Here is a 22,842-nt window from a genome sequence, read left to right as displayed (position 1 = left end):
GAGACCGAGCAACCTCAGAAATTCAAAGGCCGGATAGACGTTGGGCATTTTGAAACTTCATGACCATCTACTCAATATGTTGAGCCCTCACCTCGGGTGGCGAGGCTTTCCCTGAGGAAGTATCCAGGACAGCTCCAATGAATTGAAGCTTCTGTAAAGGTATCACATGGGACTTCTTGAAATTGAGTGAGAAGCCCAGTCTGTGGAGAGAGTAGCAGGTAAAGCTGAGATGTTCCAGGACCTGTTCGGGAGAACGGGCTCTGATCAGCCAATCGTCTGGGTAGGGGTAGATGTGAATCCCTCCCCTCCTCATATTTGCTGCCTCTACTGCCATAAACTTGGTGAAAACCCTTGCGGCAGAGGTAAACCCGAATGTTGAATGCAAAATTGAGAACTGCCAATGACGAACCTCAGGTGCTTCCTGTGCTTGTGATGAATAGGCCCATGAAAGTAAGCATCCTGAAGGTCCAATTATACCACCAATCCTGGAACTGAAGGGCCTGAAGGATCTGAGAAAGGGTAACCATCTTGATCTTGTCCTTTCTAAGGAATGTGTACAAGCGTCTCAAGTCCAAGATGAGTTTCAGTCATCCGTCCTTCTTAGGAATTAGGAAGTAAGGGGAGTACCATTCCTGGTTCCTCTCTGCTACAATAGCGCCTTTCTCCAGTAGGATGCAAATCTCCTGCAGAAGGAGCAGATCAGGATTGTTGGACTCCCTGGTGGGCAATCAGGAGGCCTTTTCAAGAATGAGAGGCAGTAACACTTTGCACGGCCCAAGCATCAGAAGTAATGCCATGCCATTTTTCCAGATGCTGAGTTACCCTGCCTGCCACTACTATCCCGTGGACCAAGGCCTCAGAGAAGTTTTGGTGTAGCGGTGACGGCTGCTGATAACAAGGAGGTGGCAGCTGCTTGGGCGGACTTACCATCTCGTCCTCATCCACCATGAGGAAATCTCTTCTGTCCCCTTTGTGTGCTCTGACTTCTTGTCCTTTGAACCGATGAGAAATAGCAAAAGTCACGGACCCTCCAACCTTGAGAAGCCATCTGGGTCTGTTGTGGCTCTCGAATTGCTGTACCTAGCAATTTCGCCGCTGCTTTTGAGAATTGAAGCTTTTCCAAGCTTTCATCAGCCTTGGAGCCAAACAAATGGGATCCGTCGAAAGGCATGTTCAGGAGCCTTGCTTGGACATTTGGTGCAAAGCCAGACTTGCACAGCCAGGCAAATCTCTGCGAGACAGTACAGGCTGCCATCACTCGGCTCACACTGTCAGCTGAATCCAATCCGGACTGGAGCGACTAGCATATTGCGCCTTGCCATTCTTTACTATATTTGCTCCTTGCCATTCTTTACTATATTTAAAAATCTTTCCCTTTTTTCACCATCAGGAATGTGTTTAGCAGCCATAGGCATCACTTCCCACAGACTGAATGTAAATCTGGCCAATGCACCTGTGGCATTGATGGATTTTAAAGCCATACTGCTGGCTGAGAAGAACAAATTACTTACCAACGTTCTTTCGATTGGATGTTCCTCCAACTTATTCCTCATCTTAGATGTATTCCATCCAGCTTTGCTGCTCTTCGGAAATTTTTTCGGCAGAGGGCGCCGTGCGTCAATGTCATCGAGTCGATGGTCCCTTGAAGGCCTCCGTCGAGGGTGACGTCATCGGGTGAATAAGTAGCATGTGCGGCACCCTTTGGCCTCAGTTCTGTTTTTCCCCTTTTTATCTTCGATCATGTACTGTATAGATTGTGCCGGCAGACAGGTATGAGCCTTGCGAGATTTGAGATGGCAATAACCCAGAAAAATCTACAGAGGGGTAGGCTGGGAGGGCGATGAGGAATACGTTGGAGGAATCCAATCGAAAGAACGTTACCAGTTAGTAAGTAACTTGTTCTTTGAGTGGATTGTGTCCTCCAACGTATTCCTCATCTTAGATAGACTCCAAAGCAGTATGGACAATTCCTCTGGAGGAGGGGGTAGATTTTTCGATACTCTTAGATGGCTGATTATAGTACTGCTTTTCCAATAGTTAGCTCCCTAGACTGGGAAGCATCCAGGTTATTAATATAATGTTGACTGGTTAATTATCACCAGTCTGCTGGCAGGACTCGTGTGGGTATCCCACTAAATTTCTTTTTAAAGAGTATTTAATTTCTTCAATAATTCTTGAAAAAGTACTGATAATTCCGATGAATTTATAGTAAAAATATTTTTATTCAACCATTTACATCTTTCTGAGGCCTTTGGCAAACGTTATATTGTTCAATGCATTTCGGTCAATGATAGACCTTCATCAGGAACTGTTAATAATAAAGAAAAAAAGAAAAAATAAAAATTAACTAAGGTATTTGTATAACTTTCCATTAACAAATGAACTAATCATATATTTTGAATTATGCTTAAAGTCAGCTCTACTATACATATTACAAAAAGGGTACATGTGTAAACCGTTGCTTTAAATCTTTGGCCTGATTTACTGTGCTTCCTTATTGGTAATTTATCCAATTTCTCTTCACTCAAGCATGCTTGTTTGTGTTAGCTGTTGCATGTCCTTAATATAACTTCTTTAACTTCCTGGTGATATAAACAATAACCAAATTCTAACAAATATTATGTACAAATTGTTCTGTCAGCTAGAGTTCAAGCGCCCCACAGGGGGAGTCTTACCTGTTGTGTAAGCAAAAGTAGTAGCAGCCGGGCACCTTGCTCGCGTGAAAACGCGTTGCTGGTTGTCCCGCTTGCTTTCATATTGAAAAAAATGGCGCCAGCTGGTGGAATGAGCCCTTAACCCTCCCGGAGGGTCTTTTTGAGCTAGTCTGTAGCATTCTGAAATGCAAAGCACAATCCAGCGTGAAATTGTCTGTTTTGTCACCGATTGACCCAGTGTAACTTATAAACAGCTGGTTGTCCACTCTAAGTCTGGAAAGTCTAGAGATGTAAAAGCTTAAAGCTCTTTTCGGATCCAACCTGTGTAATCTTTCCTCCTCCTTCAAAGGATGGGGTGGAGGATAGAATGCGGGTAAGACAATTTTCTGACTTAAATGAAAATCAGATATTACTTTCGGTAAAAATGATGGTTTTACCCTCAACACAACTCTGTCTTTATGGAACACAGTATAGGGTGGCCCAGAAGACAGTGCCTGCAATTCGCTCACTCTTCTTGCTGATGATCAACCAAGAAGGCTGTTTTCCACGTTAGTAATCTTAATGGACACGTGTGCATAGGCTTAAAAGGAGCACACATTAAGAATTTTAGGACTAAATTTAGATCCCAGATCTGTACTTGAAACACATTAGTGAGTCCTTTTAAGAATTGTATTATCAAAGGAATTTTGAAGTAGGAACATTCTTCCGATGAGCGCTTGAAAATGGAAAGCGCCGCAAGGTAACCTTTTATTGTTCCGATATTCATACCTCTGTGTGCTAGGATCAGAAGGAAAGATAATACTTCTGGAAAAGAACATAGAAAAGGATCGACATTCTTTTCTCTGCACCAGTTGCAAAACTTTTTCCAACGGCAACGGTATAGAGACTTTGTTGCTGGCCTTCTTGCCGAAAGCAACACCTCCATAACGTCATCTGGAAGGTTCCAATCCCTGTATCTCAGCCTTTCAGATACCAAGCATGAAGGTTGAGCGTTTTGACCTCTGGATGGAGAACCTGACCATCCATTTGAGAGAGAAGGTTCTCTCTCTGAGGAAGACGTACTGGAGGACAGATGGACATGTCTAAAAGGTCCGGGTACCACGTTCTCCTGGCCCAATCCGGGGCAATTAGGATCATGCGGCTTCTGAAACCTTCTCAGCCTCCTGATGACCTGAGGAATGACGGGAATCGGAGGGAACGCATACAATAGTGGGAAATTCCACTCCACCAGGAACATGTCTCCCAGGGCTCCTCTCGGGGGAAATTCCCTTGAGCAATACCTTTCGCATTTTCGGTTGATTTCGGTTGCAAACAGGTCTACTTGAGGGGTTCCCCAAACGGCGAAGATCTCTTGAAGGACTTCCTGAGCCAGTTCCCATTCGTGGGATACCGTGCTCTGCCTGCTTAGAACATCTGCTGTCATATTCTCTTCCCCGGCTAGATGAATTGCCGTTAAAGATATTCCTTCCTGAATCGCCCAATACCAGAGCTGCATTGCCTCTCTGCACAGGGGTAGTGACCCCACACCTCCTCTTTTGTTTAGGTAGTGCATGGCCACTGTGTTGTCCGTCATTATCAGGACATTCTTTCCCCTGACAGATGGCAGGAAGGCCTTCAGCGCTAGTCTGATTGCCCTCAGCTCTAAAAGGTTGATATGTAGTTTGGACTCCGATGGAGACCAACGACCGTTGATTTTAGGATGTTCTCTGTACAGGTCCACCATAGAAGGTCTTGTCTGACCTTGTTTGGAATCTGAAGAAGATCTGTCATTTGACCCGAGAACTGGGACCACTGAGTCTTTAAGGCCCATTGAAGGGATCTCATCGTCAGGCGTGCCTCTAGCACCAGAAAGATGCAGGATGCCATGAGGCCGAGCAACCTTAAAAAGTCGTAAACCTGGAGATTTTGGGCATTTTGGAATTTGGAAACCATCTGAAGAATGTCTTGAGCCCTCGACTTGGGAGGCGAGCTCTTTCCCAAGGACGTGTCTAATACAGCTCCTATGTACTGAAGCTGTTGGTAAGGTGTCATCTGTGACTTCTTGAAATTGAGGGAGAAGCCCAGTTTGTGGAGGAAGTGGCAGGTAACTTTCAGATGATCCAGTGATTGCTCGGCAGAACACGCTCGATCAACCAATCGTCCATGTAGGGGTAGACATGAATCCCCCCTCTCCTGAGGTGCGCTGCCACCACTACCATTAACTTGGTGAAGACCCTCGGGGCGGAGGTGAACCCGAAAGGGAGGACTCGAAACTGATAATGTGAGTCGCCAACTACGAACCTCAGGTATTTTCTGTGTTTGACATGAATCGGCACATGAAAATAAGCATCCTGGAGGTCCAATGACACCAACCAGTCCTGGAGTTGAAGGGCCTGAAGGATCTGAGAAAGGGTAACCATCTTGAACTTGTCCTTTCTGAGGAACTTTTTCAAGTTTCTTAAGTCCAAGATGGGTCTCAGTCCTCCGTCCTTTTTGGGGCTAAAAAAATACGGGGAGTACCATCCCTTGTTCCTCTCCGCTGCAGGTACTGGTTCTATAGCACCTTTCTCCAGCAGGGTTAAAACTTCCTGCTGTAGGAGCGAGTTTGAAGACTTCAATGGGTGTCTCCCTGGTGGATTGCTTTGAGGTTGCGTTAGAAAAGGAAGTCAGTAACCTTGGGCTATTATTTCTAGAGCCCAAACATCTGAAGTAATGGCTCGCCATTCTTGCAGATGCTGTGACAGCCTGCCCCCTAAGGTGTTTTGTGATGCAAGTCCTTAAAGCGGTTTTGTGGCGGATGTTGCAGCCGCTGATGGCAGAGAGGCTGCAGCTGGAGCTGGTTTAGCACGTTTTCCTCGTCCACAACGAGTGGCCTTTTTCTGGCACCTTTGACTGGCCATTCCTCTCGCCTTTCCATATGAGGTGTAGTAACGATAGAATTGTCCCCTCCATGACTGTCCTTGTGCACGAAAAGGCTGAGGTTGCGTAATAGCATCTCCTAAAGATTTGGCAGCTGCTTTTGAGGTCTGCAACCTCTCAAGACTCTCGTCAGCCTTGTTGCCAAAAAGGTGATACCCATCAAAAGGCATGTTCAGAAGGCGGTTCTGTATGTCCGGTGCGAAACCCAACTTCTGTAACCACGCAAATCTGCGCATTACCGTGCTAGTGCCCATGGACCTGCTTACACTATCTGCAGTGTCCAATCCAGTTTGAAGGGATTCCTGCATGGCTTCCTTTCCATCTCTAACGATGGCTAGGAACCCTTCCCTTTCTTCCCCTTCTGGTATGTGCTCCTCCGCCATTGCTATGCACTCCCAAAGAGTGTACAAACATTTTGCCAAGGCACATGTGGAGTTGGCAGATAAATACCTTCCGTGCCCAACCATCCACACGCTTATCATCCCTGTCTGGAGGGATAGATGGGTATGCAATTTGTTAGAAGCTGTGGCTGCCTCTATGACCAGACTCTCGGGAGTTGGGTGTTTGGACAGATAGCCGGGGTCGCTACTGGCCGGGCGGTATTTTGAGGTGAGGGATTTATTTACCGGAGCAATAGAATCCGGAGTTTCCCAATTCTTGTCCACCCTATTTTGCAGGGCTACATGAAAGGGTAGTACTGTGTCTTCGGTGGGATCATGGTCCAATATATCTGTTAAGTCATCCTGGATGAATTGGGCTGATGGTTTAGCCCATCCTAAGTAATCTACTACCTTCGTCATTAACTGACGGTATGATGGACTGGCATGCTCTCCTTGTTCTGGTCTGCCAAAGTCGTTTTCAGGAGATGTGTCAATGCTACTTGCATTGTGTAATGATTCCACCAAGTCCCTCATTCTGCTTTCTTCTGAAATCAAACATTCTGGGACATTTGGGGTGCCATATTCCAGCCCAAAAGGTACATTCTCCTCATCAGATCTCTCCCGTTCCTCAAAAATTGAGGTCAGGGATTTGAAAAACTCCTTTCTGGGGAGAGGCTTGAAAACCTTCTCTGGGAGAGGAGGAGGAAGAGGTCTAGTACCTGGCTCTGAGGACAATACAGGTTTTGTAACCTTGACCTTCTCTTTTACTGGCTTCCCTGGCTTGACTGGAGCCTTTGGCGCCGAGGGTTTCGGCGTCAACGTCGATAACAGCGTCGACGGCGTCGACGACACCGTGGTCCTCGACAGGGCCTGCTTCGAGTGCGCTGAGGCGACCTTCGAAGATTTTCCCTTCGAGGTATGATGGGTCTCGGACGGCGTCGATGACCTCGAGCGGTCGACTCGACTCGAGCGCTTTTCACTCGCCGTCCTGGAAGGTTCCCTATCCTTCCTTTTTCGATCACCCGGGCTCGAGGACACGCGAGTGTCGGAGCGATGACGCTCCCGGCCGGCTTCCGAAGAAGGCGCGGACTGAGGCTTCGCTTTTTCAAACACCTCCATCATTTTGACCCTGAATGCTTCCCACTCTTCGGTAGTCAAATGTTTCGTGGGGTGTTTTATCTTTTTTGGAGACTCGTCTGACAACGAGGTGGAGGGAGAACTGTAGCGTTGTTTCTTCGATCTTTTTGACGAAGACGACGAGCGTCGAGAATCGCTACGGGACCTCGATCGATGCCTTTCGCGTCGAGGAGAATTCTTCTCACGGGATCTCGACTCGACGCTAGAGGTTTTTAGATCGGTTTTTCGACCTACCTGTAGCTTTCCTCTCCTCTCTCGCAAGGCCTTCCCCATCATCGCCTGACACTTCGCACAGGCCTCAATGTCGTGGCCTTCTCCGAGGCACCACAAACACTCTCGATGCGGGTCCGTGATCGACATTTTTGACCCGCACGATTTGCACTTTTTGAATTCCGATTTCAGGATCGTGGTCGGCGTCGATGACGAGGACATATTTCGTTATTATATATCTTCTCACAGAACTCGAGGCGCGCCGAATGTCCGAAGCAGCGTATACTGCGGAAAAACGGAACTGAAGCCAACGGGTGCCGCGCGTGCTACTTATACACCCAAAGACGTCACCCTCGACGGAGGCCTTCGAGGGACAATCGACTCGACGACATCGACGCACGGCGCCCTCTGCCGAAAAAATTTCCCAAGAGCAGCAAAGCTGGATGGAATACATCTAAGATGAGGAATAAGTTGGAGGACACAATCCACTCGAAAAGTCTTTTTGCTAGAGGATCAAACTTGTTATCGTCCCTATCAGGGTTAATTGAAGGATATGCGGCTGCCCTTGATGAAGAAGTGACAGCTTGCACCACTAGACTCTGAAGAGACGGATGTTTTGATAAGAACTCCGGATCCACACTCAAAGGCCTGTATTTCCTGGTGAAATCCTTATTAACAGCAGGATTAGTATCAGGACTTTCCAAATTTGCCATGACTCTGCTCTTCAAAGCAGTATGGAAAGCGAGAACAGGGTCTTTAGGAGGGCCTTTGTCGAGATTATCTATGCGGTCATCTTGTTGGTAGACCGCAACTGGCCTTGTGCAGCCCAGATACTCAGTCAATTTTCCCAAGACTAAGCTATGGGAAGCATCTGCATATGCAGAAGGTTATGAGATGGCAAATTCCACCTGTGTGGAGCGATCTAGCCCACTAGCATCAATTAATGAATGCACCAGAGGCTGCATCCTGGGCTCCTCAGGAATCAAGGCCTCAGGAACACTGAGAGTTCCAATTCCCAGGCCAAAAGGAGGAGTATCCTGATTAGTGACTTCCTCCTCCTCAAAAATAGAAGACATAGGGGGTCATTGTAAGTTTCCCGGTATCCTGCCAGTAATTCTGGCAATATACTGTGAAATTGACCCTACCGTCTCTGCCGCCTGATATCCTGGTATTACCGGGATATTGGCGGGCAGCAGTAAGTTCCCATTCCATGGAGTCCCATACGACTCTATGGGATGGGATTGCTGGAATGACCAGCACCGGTAGTACCAGCGTCGTGATTTTGGCATTTCTTTGCCAATAGGGGCCTGATCTACCGGCAGATCAGGCCTGCCGGTAGATCAGCACCCCCACCAGCAAATGTGGGTTTCCCTGGTCTGGTAAAAATGCTGGTGCTGGTATTATCAGCAATTCCTCTATAATTTTTACAAGACCGGAGCCCTCGTAATGAAGCCCATAGACTTGAAAAAGTCTGTTCTAGGCCGACGTTTAAAAACCTTCTACACCTCTATCGATGACGTCAGTGGCTTCAACGCTGATGGTCCTGAAGTCAGGGAACTCAATGTGATTCCTGTCGAAAGGGTGGAGGTTTGAGGCTTAACCTTCAGCTTATCTCGAGACTTTGAGGTCTCCGAAGCGTCTCGTGGGAGCTTCAAAGGTTTTTTGCCTGGACACGAGGGCGCACAAGCAGCAACCTTTGCAGACCCCTTATCGGCTTCATGAGGCTAGATAGATGAGATCAGAAGCCTTCTTTAACTTTTTCAAAGGGGCGGGAAAAGCTGCCTTCTCAAAGACCATCATCATCTGGAGGCGAAAAGGCTCCCATTTGGCTTTGGTAGCAGACTTAACTGGAAACTCACTCTGCAGTCGGGGAGGAGTCTGAAGATGAGGAGTGCGAGAGATGTCATCTCTTCTTTGATTTTTTACTGGTGGACGAAGATGAAGAATGGTGGTAACTACTTCTTGATCAAGAGCGCTTGTAGTGTTTCGAGTGCTTACGAAGAGGCGAAATGCCCCTCGAACTTATCTCATCCAAAGATCTCCTCTTTGAAGGAGTGGTCGAAGGGGATTTCAATGGGGGCCTACCCAAGATGAATTTCCCCTCCCTCTCCTTCAAGGCCTTTCCTGTCATAGACAAATACCAGTGCAGCTGACGTTGGATGGAATATATTAAAGATGAGGGAATACGTGGGAGGACACATTCCATTCAAAAAAGGATTTTTCAAATCAATTACAGTATGATATGATATGATATGATATGATATGATAAGGCATTTGTAACACGCCTATACACAAGTGTTTCAAGGCGCGACGAGGCAGGGGGGGGAACAAGGGGAGACAGACAACGATCTTACTAGGCCAGGTGTCATTCAGATCGCGCAAGTGCAAGGGTAGAGGGGAAGGGAAAAGTGCATGGGGGAAAGGGAGAGGGGAAAGTGCAGTACAGGGTTATTAGCATAGGGAGTAAGGGATACCATTCACCGATAACAAGACCAGTGCCGGTAATCCCTTACCGCCACATTCCGAGTTCCCTTTGCGCCCTCGTCCTTAATGCCTGCTTTTAGCAGGGGCTTTTTAGCCAATAACGGTGACCGTAAAGTACGATCACCGTTATTTGCAATTTCCCCATTCCCATTGAGTCCTATGGGGGCTCATTTGGGAATGGGGAAGAGCCCTGGGGAATGGGAAATTACCGTCCTGGTCAACTCGGAACAGGGCAGTAATTTCCCATTCCACCAGGGCGGTGCCGGTACGGGTCCGGTGCCGACCAAGGCGCTACTACCGCCATTGGTTAGCGCCGGACTCGGAATGAGGCCCCATGTCCAGTTTGGCACTAACTATAAACACAGTATCAAACAATTCATTAACTGTAGATCTAAATTTGTTATTTATGTGATCATTTCTGTGAGCAAATTAAAGTAAATTGGCAGTACTATCCGAGAAATAAGAACAAGAATATGCAAACACATGTACACACTCAGAACAGCGGATGTCAGGTACCCTTTGTCTTACATGGAACCACTTGAAACCCTCCTTGCTCCACACAACATCCACATCCACCAATATGCAGATGACAAGCAGCTCTACTTCAATAGTTCTTCCATCAAAGACATCACAGGCTAAAGGCCTGCCTCTCATTAATCCAGCCATGGATGTCAAGTGCTTACGTGAAGGTCAATCCTTCCAAGACTGAATTCCTACTGCTGACCAACAACATAAAACACCAGGACATCCAGACCTGTGTCTCCTTGCTGTGCATCTCGAGGACTATACACCCCAGCTGGCCACCTGCGCCAAGGCCCGTGGGTCCAACATCAACAGAAACCTATTCTTTAAGCAGCACATATCAGGGAAGACACAAACGACTTGGTACCAATTTTCTGTCCTACAAAAAATCAAGCCCTTCATCTCAGAAAACAACTTCAGGTCTACTCTAAAAGCCATGGTCCTCTCCCACCTCGATGGTGGCAATTTCCTTTTGGAAGGCCTTTCGGCAACTGCACTGGCTCCCCTTAGATGTGTCCTGCCTGTTGCAGCACAACTCATCAAAGGACTCTGCAAATTCGACCACATCACCCCGACTCTCATCGAACTGCATTGGCTCCCGCTGCAAGCCCGTATCATTTTCAAATCCTGTTGCATCATATACAAGGCAGTCCCCATTAACTCCCCAAGGTACCACACTGACAGACTTTAGCATCTCTGCAGGCCTACAATCCACCAGAGGTAAATACATGTCCAGACTAAAACTCTGACATTGCAGGAAGGTAGACATCAGAAGACAGGCCTTCTCTGTTTATGCCCCAAGACTCTGAAACCTCCCCTCATGAACATCCAACTCACCCCCTCACTTAAAGGAATGGCTCCTTCCTAACACATAGGTCCATACACCTTATCTGAGACTGGGTGATCTGATCCCCACTGTTTCCTCCCCTGGTTCCTTGCAGATCCATTGCTAGTGCCTTCCTGTGTTGTTAGATTCCCACTCCCTTGTGCTGATGTATCCTAACCATATTCTTACACCTATGATAATTAAGCACTCTGTTGCTTCCTGAAGCTTAATAAATACCCTAAGAGTAAAAGATGTTTTTTCCAGGAAGAACCGTGGATTACAATATCATCGAAGTAGGCTCTGGCTAAGGATCGGCAGAGGGCCAGGACTCGGTCCATCCGCCTCTGGAATGTTGCTGGGGCAGCATTCCAGAGCAAGAAGGGAAAGAACCTAAACTGAAACAGATTCACGGGGGTGGAAAAGGCAGTCTTGGGTTTTGCTTCCTTATCCCAGGGCACTTGCCTTAGCCCTCTGTCAAATGTATGGTTGAAATGAATCGTGCTATGCCTAACGGTTCCACCAAATTGTCTATCTGCCGCATTATATAAGCATAGGACCTGGAAATTTTGTTTAGCGGTGGAAGTCGATGCAAAATCGTCATATGTTGTCAGACATTGCCGCAAATACAACTGGTTAGAACCACTCGCTGTATGACCTCTCAATGAAAAGAAGGTCAACCGACTTTTTTTTAACAATTCACATATTACTTGCTTGCTGGCTTCAGTGAGCAAATATGGTTTACTGTAAAATATGGTTTGAGTCGTATAACTCGTATAACTCCTCTGTGGGCACTACTCCCAGCACTCGTCTGGGCTTTGGTGAGAATGTCTCCATAGCTATCAATCAACTGCTCCTCTGGCACGTATCTGTGAGAGCAGGGTCTTTTTCAATTAAATAAATAAATGTAAGAAATTCCACTTTTAGGGAAATTATGAGTTAGGAGGTATTCGGGAGGGGGGTGGAGTTTCGCCTGCCAGAGGGATTTGGGAAACAGCATATCCAGTAATCTCCAACTCCCTTAGGGTCAGTCTTTTTTCAAAGAAATGAGCTGGGGCCTCCCTCTGGAACAGCCTCCCTGCCACTCTAAAACTTGGGGAGAACCATCTCTGGTTACGGAAGCACCTCAAGACCTTCCTCTTTTCTTCTGCCTTCGCTCCCCCTCTCCCCTGCTGATCTGTTCTCTCTTGGCACCGTGCAACTGGCCACCCTCTGTCCTCTGGGCCCAGGTACCTGCTCACCCTGCCACCCTCCCGCACTGCCTCCGGGCCACCCCTTGCACTCGGGCCTGTATTTGTACCTATACAGCCCCCACCCCCCCTTTTTCTTCCTCCACTTATCAGACCTACCCTGTCTGCTGCCTTAGACCTAGCACTTGCAAATTGCTGGCTGCATTACCACTGTTTGTTGCCTCTATTATTTATTTATTGTTATTTATCTGTTTTTCCTCTGCTTCGCACTTTCCACCTCTCCCCCTTCCATGCACTTTTCCCCTCCCCCCTCTCCCATGCACTTGCGCGTTCTCAATGTCACTGGGCCTAGTAAGATCGCTGTTTTGTTTTCCCCTGTTCCCCTCCCTTGCCTTGTCACGCTCTGAAACACTTGTGTACCAGCGCGATAGAAATAAAATATCATATCATATCAGTTCTAGCTTTTCCCAGTTTGCTGAAGGCAACATTTGATAATGGACAGGTGCACATTAATAAGAGACGGCTATGTTCCATTCCCTTTGGGGTTCTTTCAGCAAGTTAGTGTGCCTGTGTCCAATAGATCCAGCCATCCTGAACTGTGATGAAAAGTAGACAGTTGTCCTTAGACGGAAGCTGTCACAAGGGTGGCCTACATACACCGCTTGGCTGATAAGGCATATACGGAATGACTTCTCCCGTCAGTAATCTTCACCCCCTGACAGGTTACCCTAAACCAAAACTAGGTCATTACAACATCACTACGGTTCATCAACAATAATATAAGACTTTCTACTTTATAAATCACTCCATTATTTGGCAGGATAAACGTGCTGGAAGACCTAGAAGGAGGTGTTCTATAACCTTCTGGAGACACAGGATTGCAAGGCTATAAAGATGACAGGTAGGTTATATTAGCTGGGTTGGGTAGGGCTGCAATGATGTGCTCCTTGAATGGCAAGCCAATGAAAGAACACCTCTGATTCTCATCAATCCAAATAAAACAGTGAGCCTGATTTCTGTCATAGGTGCCCAACCAACCTTGATAGCTATTGGTGTCTCCCTCATGATGTTGGCACATAACAGAAGCAGCTTTGGGTTGCTGTTCCCTGTCCAGATTTTTAGTCTATTATTGTGGTACAGCTGGGATGGCTTCCACTGGTCTTCTTGTTGGACCACTTCCATCACGTCATAGGGGCTGAGCCACCATGCCAGTAATGTGTTCTGCGTGGCCAGGAGTAAGGACATTAACATATCTCCCACGTGAAAGGTGCGTAGTCTGGCTTGGCTTCTTTGTTTTCTTCTTTCTCCTGCATGGCCCCCTTGTAGACGGGTTCTAATCAGTTGGTACACCTACTTTGTGCATTCTTGTGCACTTCCCAATAGTGTGTGGTCATTGGTCTGTCTGCTCCCGTCTCCCTCCCAGTCTTCACGCTTGATGTGCAGGGATTGAAGGGATCCTGTCATACCCCAGCTCAAATTGGGATAGGTTTGAGGATGACTATGGCATTTCCAGGATGGCGAACAGACCCCCTGGGATTAGGTCGTCCCAGATGTCCTTCATAAGGATGTGTTTTAGAGTTTGACTTAACAGCTCCACTAGGCAGTAGGTATGGTGGTAAATGGAGATCCAGAGGGTCTTGAAGTTAAGCTAACCCACCAGTTTTAAAATGAAACTACTTCCCAGGCCCGTGATTTCAGCTGGAAAACCCGTTCCACTAAAGAAAGTTATAGGAACCTTCAAGACACGTTTTGTGGTATTGATTCTACAAGGAAATGCATCAGGATATCCGTTTGCATAATCAATGCTCACCGGGATATATTGAGTCACAGATTTGGAAAGTTTCAAGGGACAGATCCTAAGAAAGGTACATTTATAATTGGGAGAGGCTGAAGGAGTGTTCAAGGTACAGCATCAGAGATCTGCAAACAGTTTTGATTTGTCTGATTTGCCAGATCGCGGCATATACCCCAAGTCAGTGGAACCAGGTAAGCATAGTCTTCTGTGTTTTCTCCATCCAAGGGCTCTGGCCGTCAGGTTGAAATTTGCTAATTCTAGTACCGCCATCTGAATTTGCCTTAATACCATTGATTGGTGATAGCTGATGCCTTCTCCTGTGGGATTAACATGGACTAGGCATAGGAATTCCTTCTTGTTAGTAAAATGCTGTGTTTTAAGAGTTTGGTTCTTAGCTCCCGAGTTCTTTTGAGCCTGGACTTCTATGCGGCCACTGGAAGAACAATGCAGGGCTGCTGAAATGCTACAGCATGCCTGAGCAACAAGACATAAGCCAATTAGACCACCGTAGACTATAGGGGGTGAAGGGTCTCCCTCCCCAAATGAACATGCCTTGGGGACGTTCGGACCAGAGCCCCATAACACGAACACTTGCTTTACTGTGTCGCCATGGCCGTTCCGTGGCAACCTAGCATGAGGAAAGTGGGCAGGGTTTAGTACACTACTTAAGAATTTGCACTTTACACACATGCCCAGTTGGGGAAGACATGGCCAGATTGGCCAGGGAAAGAGGACCAATCCCAGGAAGGAGGGAGTAATATAAGAGAAGAACAGGAAGTAGGAAGTGTGGGTTATTCGAGTGAGGTTAGATGTTGAGGTGGACAACAGACAAGTGAACAGCGGGAGGGAGGAAGGTAATATTTGGAGAAGGTGAGCTATTTGTTAGAGAGTGGCAGTGATAATTCAATGTGAGTGTGTGTAGAAAGATTAGTGTAAGGACTGATTGTGAAACAGATGGTACTGAGTGAAGGTAGGGTGTTTGAGTAGTAGTAGTAGTAGTAGTGGCCTGGCAGGAGGAGCAGTGGTTTGGGGGAGGAGTATTGATTTGGCGGGAGGGGTATTGATTTGGTGGATTAGTGGTTTGGAGGAAAGAGTAATAGTTCGGAGGTAGAAGGAGTGGTTTGGAGGTAGGAGGAGTGGTTTGGAGGTAGGAGGAGGAGTGGTTTGGAGGGAGCAGTAGTGTGGAGGATGGAGTATGAGTGTGGTGAACTATTTAGTTGAATCTTCTAATGGTGACAACAGCTACTAAAAGGAGCATGAGAGATTATAGAAAGTATAGTATATTCATAAAAATATGAAACTTACGCTGGTCCATAGTTGCATATAACCATCATCAGAAATTCCTCCTCAAAGCCCGGAACTCGGTTACATACATGTGCAGCGCATCCAAGTTTGTAACTATTGGCCCAAACAAGCTAGAAAAAACATATTTTTGGTTTAAATCACATAAAGAAGACATAGTGGTACACCTGAAAATGGTTGGTGACCTAAATATTTGGTTCACAAACATACATTAGTATAAAGGCTTAACACAAGTCAATAATTTGGTTTATGCAACTGTGAGCATGAACAACATGTGTAGAATTATATTGTACTCATAATTATTTTCTTTAAAGTAAATTATAAATATGACTTGTGCGCAGCTTGAGCATCAACAGAATACCGAAGCTCCTAGGATATAATTGAAACACTTACTAAAAAACAACTTGATTGTTGAGGGCATCCAGATTTCTGATTGCTCTCAACCAAGGGTGCTATACCCAATGCCTGTTTCTGGGGCGCTCTCAGATTTCTTCTTTTCTGCAGTAGCCCCTGACCGTACATCTCATCCCCCTCAGGAAAGAGATTTAAATGAACCCCTCAGTTAGTACTAGGGGGCGGTGAGACTGTGTAATCTTCCTCTATACTCTCACAGCCTTACCACCCCCACTATGCTCTGAGAGTCAATTCAATTGGTAGATGATATATGATTTACCAACTGAGAAAATGGAAAGCAGCACGCTTGAACAGAAAAGAAAAGGAATAGTGTTAATAAAGAACTATCCCAGTGGCTTGGTGCCTTCCCCCATTCCGCCTCATTGTGGCTGCCTTGCTTTGATAAATTACAGCTTGGGTGGGGGAATTTGAAGTTTACAGGAAGAGTGGATGGCATTGAGACAACAGATGTTCACTGCTCCCACATCACCCAAAATGGACAAGAAGGTCAGTGCTTTTAACAAAGCGAATAGGACTGAAGCCAAATCATGACGGTAGTAGTCACAGAGTGATTTGGCTTGTGTGTAGGTGTTTCCAGACCATAGTCTACCAATGGAAAAGGAGCAGGGGCAAGATCAACTGATGAGAAAGAGGAAAAAGGAATGAAGGATGGAGCGTGGAGGAAGGTTTTGTGACAGCAGGAGTGCCTGTCAGTCCTGTTAGGTGGGCCACAGATATAAGTGTGAGATCTGAGGAACAGTTACTTGCGTGCAGTCCTAGCTCTCCATCATGGCTACTTAGAGTGGACCAAATAGTGTATTTCGGGATCAGCCGAATACCCAACAGTGGGTAAAGTATTGATCCAGAACCCAAATATGGGTAAAAATTGTTGCTTTATTTAACAAACCATGTTCCAAACTTGAAAAACCCACTTTATGAAATAGAAGAAACACTATTCAAATAGGTTTCCATGTTTCATTAATTTCTCTTCCTGTTAATCGGCATATCTTTATCTAAGGAGTACTCACTAGATAAGAATAGATTAACAAAATAGGAGGGACCAAATATACAGAAGAATGTTGCATGTACATGAACAATGAAGCAAGTCCATTTAAGAAAAAGAATACGCCCAAATTACCTGAACTGGTGAGTGCTTACTCTTCATACATAATTGGCGGTTGGGAATAATTCACGGAACAACAGAAACTGTGTCCTCCATGCTTGCAGGACACTTTGAGCAGACAACAGTTGCAACTCACAAGGACTGAATGGACAGATCATGAAACATATATTCTCCTTTGATTCTTGGGGAAGACAGCCACACATTCCATATCTGGGGGGGCGGTCAGGGGAAGTAGGCAGACACTTGAAGGACACTTTTACCATTTCTTTTTTAAATAATGAAGATAAGGCCCATCTTTCCTCTCCTTCGCTTACCCTCAGCAGGGTCTCCTCGTTCAGTCTCCATTAAATGTACATCTCTACCTAAAGAGACAGATCCTCATCCTTGATCATAATGGGGTATTTTAATGTTATCTCCAACCAAGTCTCTGGATCTTATAATGCCATATATGCTACTATGGTGGATGGTCTAGGGAGCTCCTCACAGGATCGGGAGTCATTGGGCCTCATTACGAGGTGGGCGGAATGGGTTTAACGGTGGTGGTAATGGTGCCGGTGCCGGTAAACCCATTCTGCCCTATTACGAGATTCCCTTGCGGGACCCGCTCTGACCGCCTGATCAGACCAGACGTCCTTTGCGGGTCCCGCAAGGGGACCAGGGAGCTAATAACAGGCCCGTTATTAGCTCCCTCCCCATTCCCATTGAGCCCTATGACCCCTATGGGGGCTCAAATGGGAATGGGAATGGGTTTTTACTGGGTCCTGGGTCCTCCAAGGTTGGAATGGCCCGGTAATCCTCATTCAAGGAACCCGGACCCAAGTTTGGAGGCAGCCATGCCCTTATTAAGGGCATGGCTGCCTCCAAACTCCGGTCTGGGTTCCCTGAATGGGGAAATACCGGGCCATTCCGACTTTGGAGGGCCCGGTATTTCCCCATTCATGGAACCCGGACCATTCCCATTCCCATTTCAGCCCCCATAGGGCTCAATGGGAATGGGGAGGGAGCTAACAAAGGGCCTGTTAATAACAGGCCCGTTGTTAGCTCCCTGGTGCCCTTGCGGGACCCACAAAGGACGTCTGGTCTGACCAGACGTCCAGAGCGAGTCCCGCAAGGGAACCTCGTAATAGGGCGGAATGGGTTTAACGGCGTCGGCACCATTACCGGCGCTGTTAAACCCATTCCGCTAGCCTCCTAATGAGGCCTATTGTCCCCTCAGCGGGAGTTTCTCCCAGTGAGGTCCCACTTGCCCAGGCACCTAGGAAGGGGCTTGCAGAGCGGCCCATCTCCATATATGCTACTATGCTGGATGGTCTTGGGAGTTCCTCACAGGAACAGGAGTCATTGTCCCCTAAGGGGGAGTTTCTCCCAGTGAGGTCCCACTTGCCCAGGCCCCTAGGAAGGGGCTTGCAAAGCGGCTCATCTCCATATATGCTACTATGCTGGATGGTCTAGGGAGTTCCTCACAGGAACAGGAGTCATTGTCCCCTAAGGGGGAGTTTCTCCCAGTGAGGTCCCACTTTCCCAGGCCCCTAGGAAGGGGCTCGCAGAGCGGCTCATCTCCATAAATGCTACTATGGTGGAAGGTCTTGGGAGTTCCTCACAGGAACAGGAGTCATTGTCCCCTAAGGGGGAGTTTCTCCCAGTGAGGTCCCATTTTCCCAGGCCCTTAGGAAGGGGCTCGCAGAGCGGCTCATCTCCATATATGCTACTATGGTGGATGGTCTAGGGAGTTCCTCACAGGAACGGGAGTCATTGGCCCTCATTACAAGGTTGGCGGAATGGGTTTACCGGCACCATGTCGATCTCTGGAGTTCTTACTGAACAAAGGATAGGATCCAAGTATCCTGAAACTAAGAATCCGAGTCGAGGAACCGCTGGTGACCCGCTGAAAGGTTTGGCACCCTGAGCCCGCTGTCATTCCGTGGGACCCCTCTGCACCAGGTCGTCCTAGAAGGTCTGCGAAGACGCTTCGATCCATTGGAATAATGGAACCAACTATTCTTGGCACCTTCAACAAACCCTGCAAGTAAGCCTTCTTGGAAGTATCCCTGGGCCATCCAGTGGGCTGACCAGCTTACGCAGACTCTTTGCCCTGATACCGCTGCTGTTTCGAGGAGGCCCTCAAAACATGGTACGTCGCTAGCTCTGTGTTCACGGCACTCTCACACCGAATTTCGTAAACCTGGCATTCCCAGGTCTGGAGTAAGGTGAGTGCACCCAAACCGAAGTATACGCGGTTAGCGTATCGCCCAGCCGTGGTGACGACCTTTGCAGGTGCGGTGCATTTGTGCACCTGTCGCCCCTGAAGCCTGCTGCAGTGAAACTGGCTTGATCCATCCACCAGGAGCAAAGATATCACCACTGTCCCGTTTGGGAATCATCGCTGTATCTTCATTGCTGAAAGCTGCAGAGCAGCCAAATTGCTGCACTTGAACCTGCAACCAAAGGGGACTCGACTGCCGAAGTTTGGTCTGGAGTGCGCAGGGGGGTATATGAGTAATCGCAACCCAAACCGGTGGCTGCTAGTGCCTCCATCCATTTTTACGCATGAGTTGCCCCTTGGGAACCCTCTCATTTCCACTGCTAGTGCGAACTAGCAAACTATTCCAAACTCTTGGACTCGGCTCTGCCCTCAAGTGGAGATCCTCCTCGAATAGTGGGAACGTATTCTTCATCGCCTCACCCACCTTCCTGAGCTGCTACAGACCCCTGAAGAGACCCCGTTTTGCCCATTTGAACTTGTCATGACCCGGCGAAATTGCCCCTTCTGGACCTCATGGTCATTATCACGAAGGGCTAGTACTCCTTGTTCCTCCCAACATGGCCGAACCAAGCTCCGTGCTACGCACTAGCCTTCACGTCGTGGCACATACTATAAATTGGTCACGCCCCTGCGGGTCCGCGCGTCTCAACGCTATCTTCGGGAGTGACCCGACGTGTGCTTACTCTCTGCATTGATTCCCTTTGATCCTCTTACTTCCTTCCTTGCCCTTTTATCCTGTTCCTGGAATTTCCCCCGCTACTTACTCTTTCATCGATAATCCTGGATACCCTGGAACCACGAACTTCCCGGAACTCTGAACGCGTCCTGCAACCTGACGAGGCTCGGGCGAGCCTGTTCAAGACCCGAACCATCCACAGGAAGAGTCCTGCGGCCGAACAAGGGAGATCCCGATCACAGGTGAGACGGGGGAGATTTACGACAGTTTGAGACGCCAAACGATCAATATGGATTCTACCATGGAGAATGCTATTCAGGACTTGATGCGCAGAATGCAAGAACTTTCCACAGAGATGCAGAATTTAAAAGCCGAGAATGCGGCGCTAAGACAGCTTGTCTTGTCACGTAACTCCGCAAACAAGGCAGCGTATTATTGGGAGGAGTGGTCAACAAATACGACGGTTCCACAAAGACCTTAAGTGGATTCCTGGATTCTTGTTTGGTACATTTTACCTTCAAGCCCTACTATTTCTCAACTCCTAGGGCTAAGGTGGGCTTCATAATATCGCATCTTACCGGCAATGCCCTTACATGGGCCACTCCTTTACTCAATTCAGGGGATGCTCTCCTGGATGATTATGAAGGCTTCATCGCGGAACTCAAGACCATGTTCGAACGTCCAGAGCTGGTCCACGGTGCTCAAGAGAAGTTACTTGACTTCCAACAAGGATCCCAAGACATGTTGACCTACGTTACCAGATTCAAACAGCTAGCCAAAGAGGCGGACTGACCCCTGGAAGCCAGTTTTACCTTGTTTCGCAGAGGTCTAAATGAAGAGATTAAGGACGAATTAGCCAGAGTGGCACGTCCTAGTTCATTCCAGGCCCTCCTGGACTTATCTATGCAAATAGACTTCAGAATCCAAGAAAGGCCGAAAAGAAAAGAATAATAAAATCGCAATTCAAAGGCACTCCCCAGAGAATACTACCAGGACTGAATCTGCCAAGAATCCAAGCACTTATTCTGAACCCATGCAGCTTGGAACCTTTCGTGGACCAATTTCCCCACTGGAAAGGTTAAGAAGGATACACACAGGCTTGTGCATGTATTGTGCCTCAGATAAACATCTAGTTAAAGAGTGTCCTCTGGCTCCTCCCCGACGCTCGGGAAACGCCAGCTCCCGATCATAAATGGAGCAAGGTTTCGGGAGAGCGATGTTTGCTCCACATCAATTCCATCCTTGAACTCTCCTGGACAAAACAAATTGGTGATATTACATGCCTTTTTATCGCCATCCAAGCACAAGGTCTACCCCATACTGGCCTTGGTGGATTGCGGAGCAATGGGAGTCTTCATTGATCAAGATTGGATCAGAAGTCATGACATTCCATATGAAGCAAGAAGTTTTTCACAGCCAGTAGAAGTAATTGACGGAAAACCTCTTTCATCAGGTCCCATAACTCTGCAAACAAGGGAGATCCATCTTTCCATAAATCATCATCAAGAAAGGATTGTGTTTGACATTATAAAATCAGCCCATTACCCCTTGGTTCTGGGCATGCCCTGGTTACAAAGGCACAATCCATATATTAACTGGACGGCCGGATCCTTATTCCTGGGCTTGGAGTTCTGTTTGAACCATTGTTTAAACCTGGATACCTCAGTCACAGCTCCTATAAGTCTACCAAGGTGTCCAGAGACACCACTCATGGTTTCCAATATTGTACAAGTTCCAGTGTTCTATCAAGGGCATGCTGATGTATTTTCTACTGCCATTGTTCAAGCCTTACCTCCACATAGACCCGAGGACTGTGCCATAGATACTGAACCCTCAGCTGTGATTCCCTTTGGTAGGATGTTTATCCTTTCAGAACCCGAAAAGAGAGCCCTCCGGGAATACCTAGACACTAATCTTGAGAACGGCACCATAAGACCTTCAAAATCACCAGCTGGTGCTTCATTGTTCTTCGTTCCTAAAAAGGATACCAAAGAGCTCAGACCTTGCCTGGACTATCGGGGCCTAAATCAATTCACCCTGAAAGACAGATACCCAATACCCTTGATTTCAGATATCCTTGAAGCTGTGAGAGGTGCAGTGATATTCACAAAACTGGATCTCCGAGGTGCTTACCATTTGATCCGTATCCAGGAGGGAGACGAGTGGAAAACAGCCTTTAGAACACCCTTTGGTCACTTTGAATACCTCGTCATGCCCTTTGGTCTGACTAATGCTCCCGCAGTCTTACAGCGTTTTATGGATAGGGTGTTCTCTGACATGTTATTTCTTAACGTTATCGTTTACTTGGATGACATATTGATCTTCTCCAAGGACTCCTTGAAACATGAAGAACCTGTAAAAGCAGTACTTCAACGTCTCGGTGAAAATCAACTCTTAGCCAAACCAGAAAAATGTTTGTTTCATGTTACATCGGTTCACTATCTGGGATTTGTCCTCAGTTCAGAAGGAATTAGTATGGACCCTTCAAAGGTGAAGGCCATACTGGCTTGGCCCGCCCCAACCTCTGTTAAACAAATACAATCTTTCCTGGGACTAGCCAACTTCTACCGGAAATTTATTCCCACCTTTTCCGAGATTGTTCAACCCATTGTTAACCTCCTGAAGAAAGACGTTCCGTTTAACTGGTCTATACCACAAGACAAAGCATTCCAACGCTTGAAGAAGAATTCACTCAGGCCCCCATCCTGGCCCAACCTGACATAAATCGTCCTTTTCTAGTGGAAACTGATGCCTCCAATTACGCCATAGGAGCAGTTTTAAAACAAGAATCCGATGATAAGTTGGAACATCCCATTGCTTATCTTTCACGGACACTGACCACCAGCGAAACTCACTACTCAGTTCTGGAGAAGGAGATATTGGCTATTCGTCATGCCTTCACTGAATGGAGACATTTACTCCTGTGTGCTAAATATCCAGTTCAAGTCCGTACTGATCACCGAAATCTTCAGGCCCTACAATCCATGGAGTG

The 22,842-nt window shown here is 47.2% G+C and overlaps 1 protein-coding gene across 2 annotated transcripts in view; it reads right to left on the bottom strand.

Moving 5' to 3' along the window:
• The window catches only part of LOC138515683 (GLIPR1-like protein 1), a 581,663-nt gene that overhangs the window by 261,903 nt on the left and 296,918 nt on the right, over positions 1 to 22,842 (bottom strand). For both annotated transcript variants that reach the window (XM_069630354.1, XM_069630355.1), the window contains one exon: positions 15,399 to 15,508. In XM_069630354.1, the coding sequence (XP_069486455.1) occupies positions 15,399 to 15,508 (110 nt within the window). The remainder of the gene's footprint in view (positions 1 to 15,398; positions 15,509 to 22,842) is intronic.

The sequence above is a fragment of the Ambystoma mexicanum genome, chromosome 6q (assembly GCF_040938575.1).
Source record: "Ambystoma mexicanum isolate Mex_15411 chromosome 6q, UKY_AmexF1_1, whole genome shotgun sequence".
In the NCBI taxonomy this organism is placed as follows: Eukaryota; Metazoa; Chordata; class Amphibia; order Caudata; family Ambystomatidae; genus Ambystoma; species Ambystoma mexicanum.
Note: the sequence above shows the minus strand (reverse complement) of the source record. Positions and strands in the feature narration are given on the sequence as shown.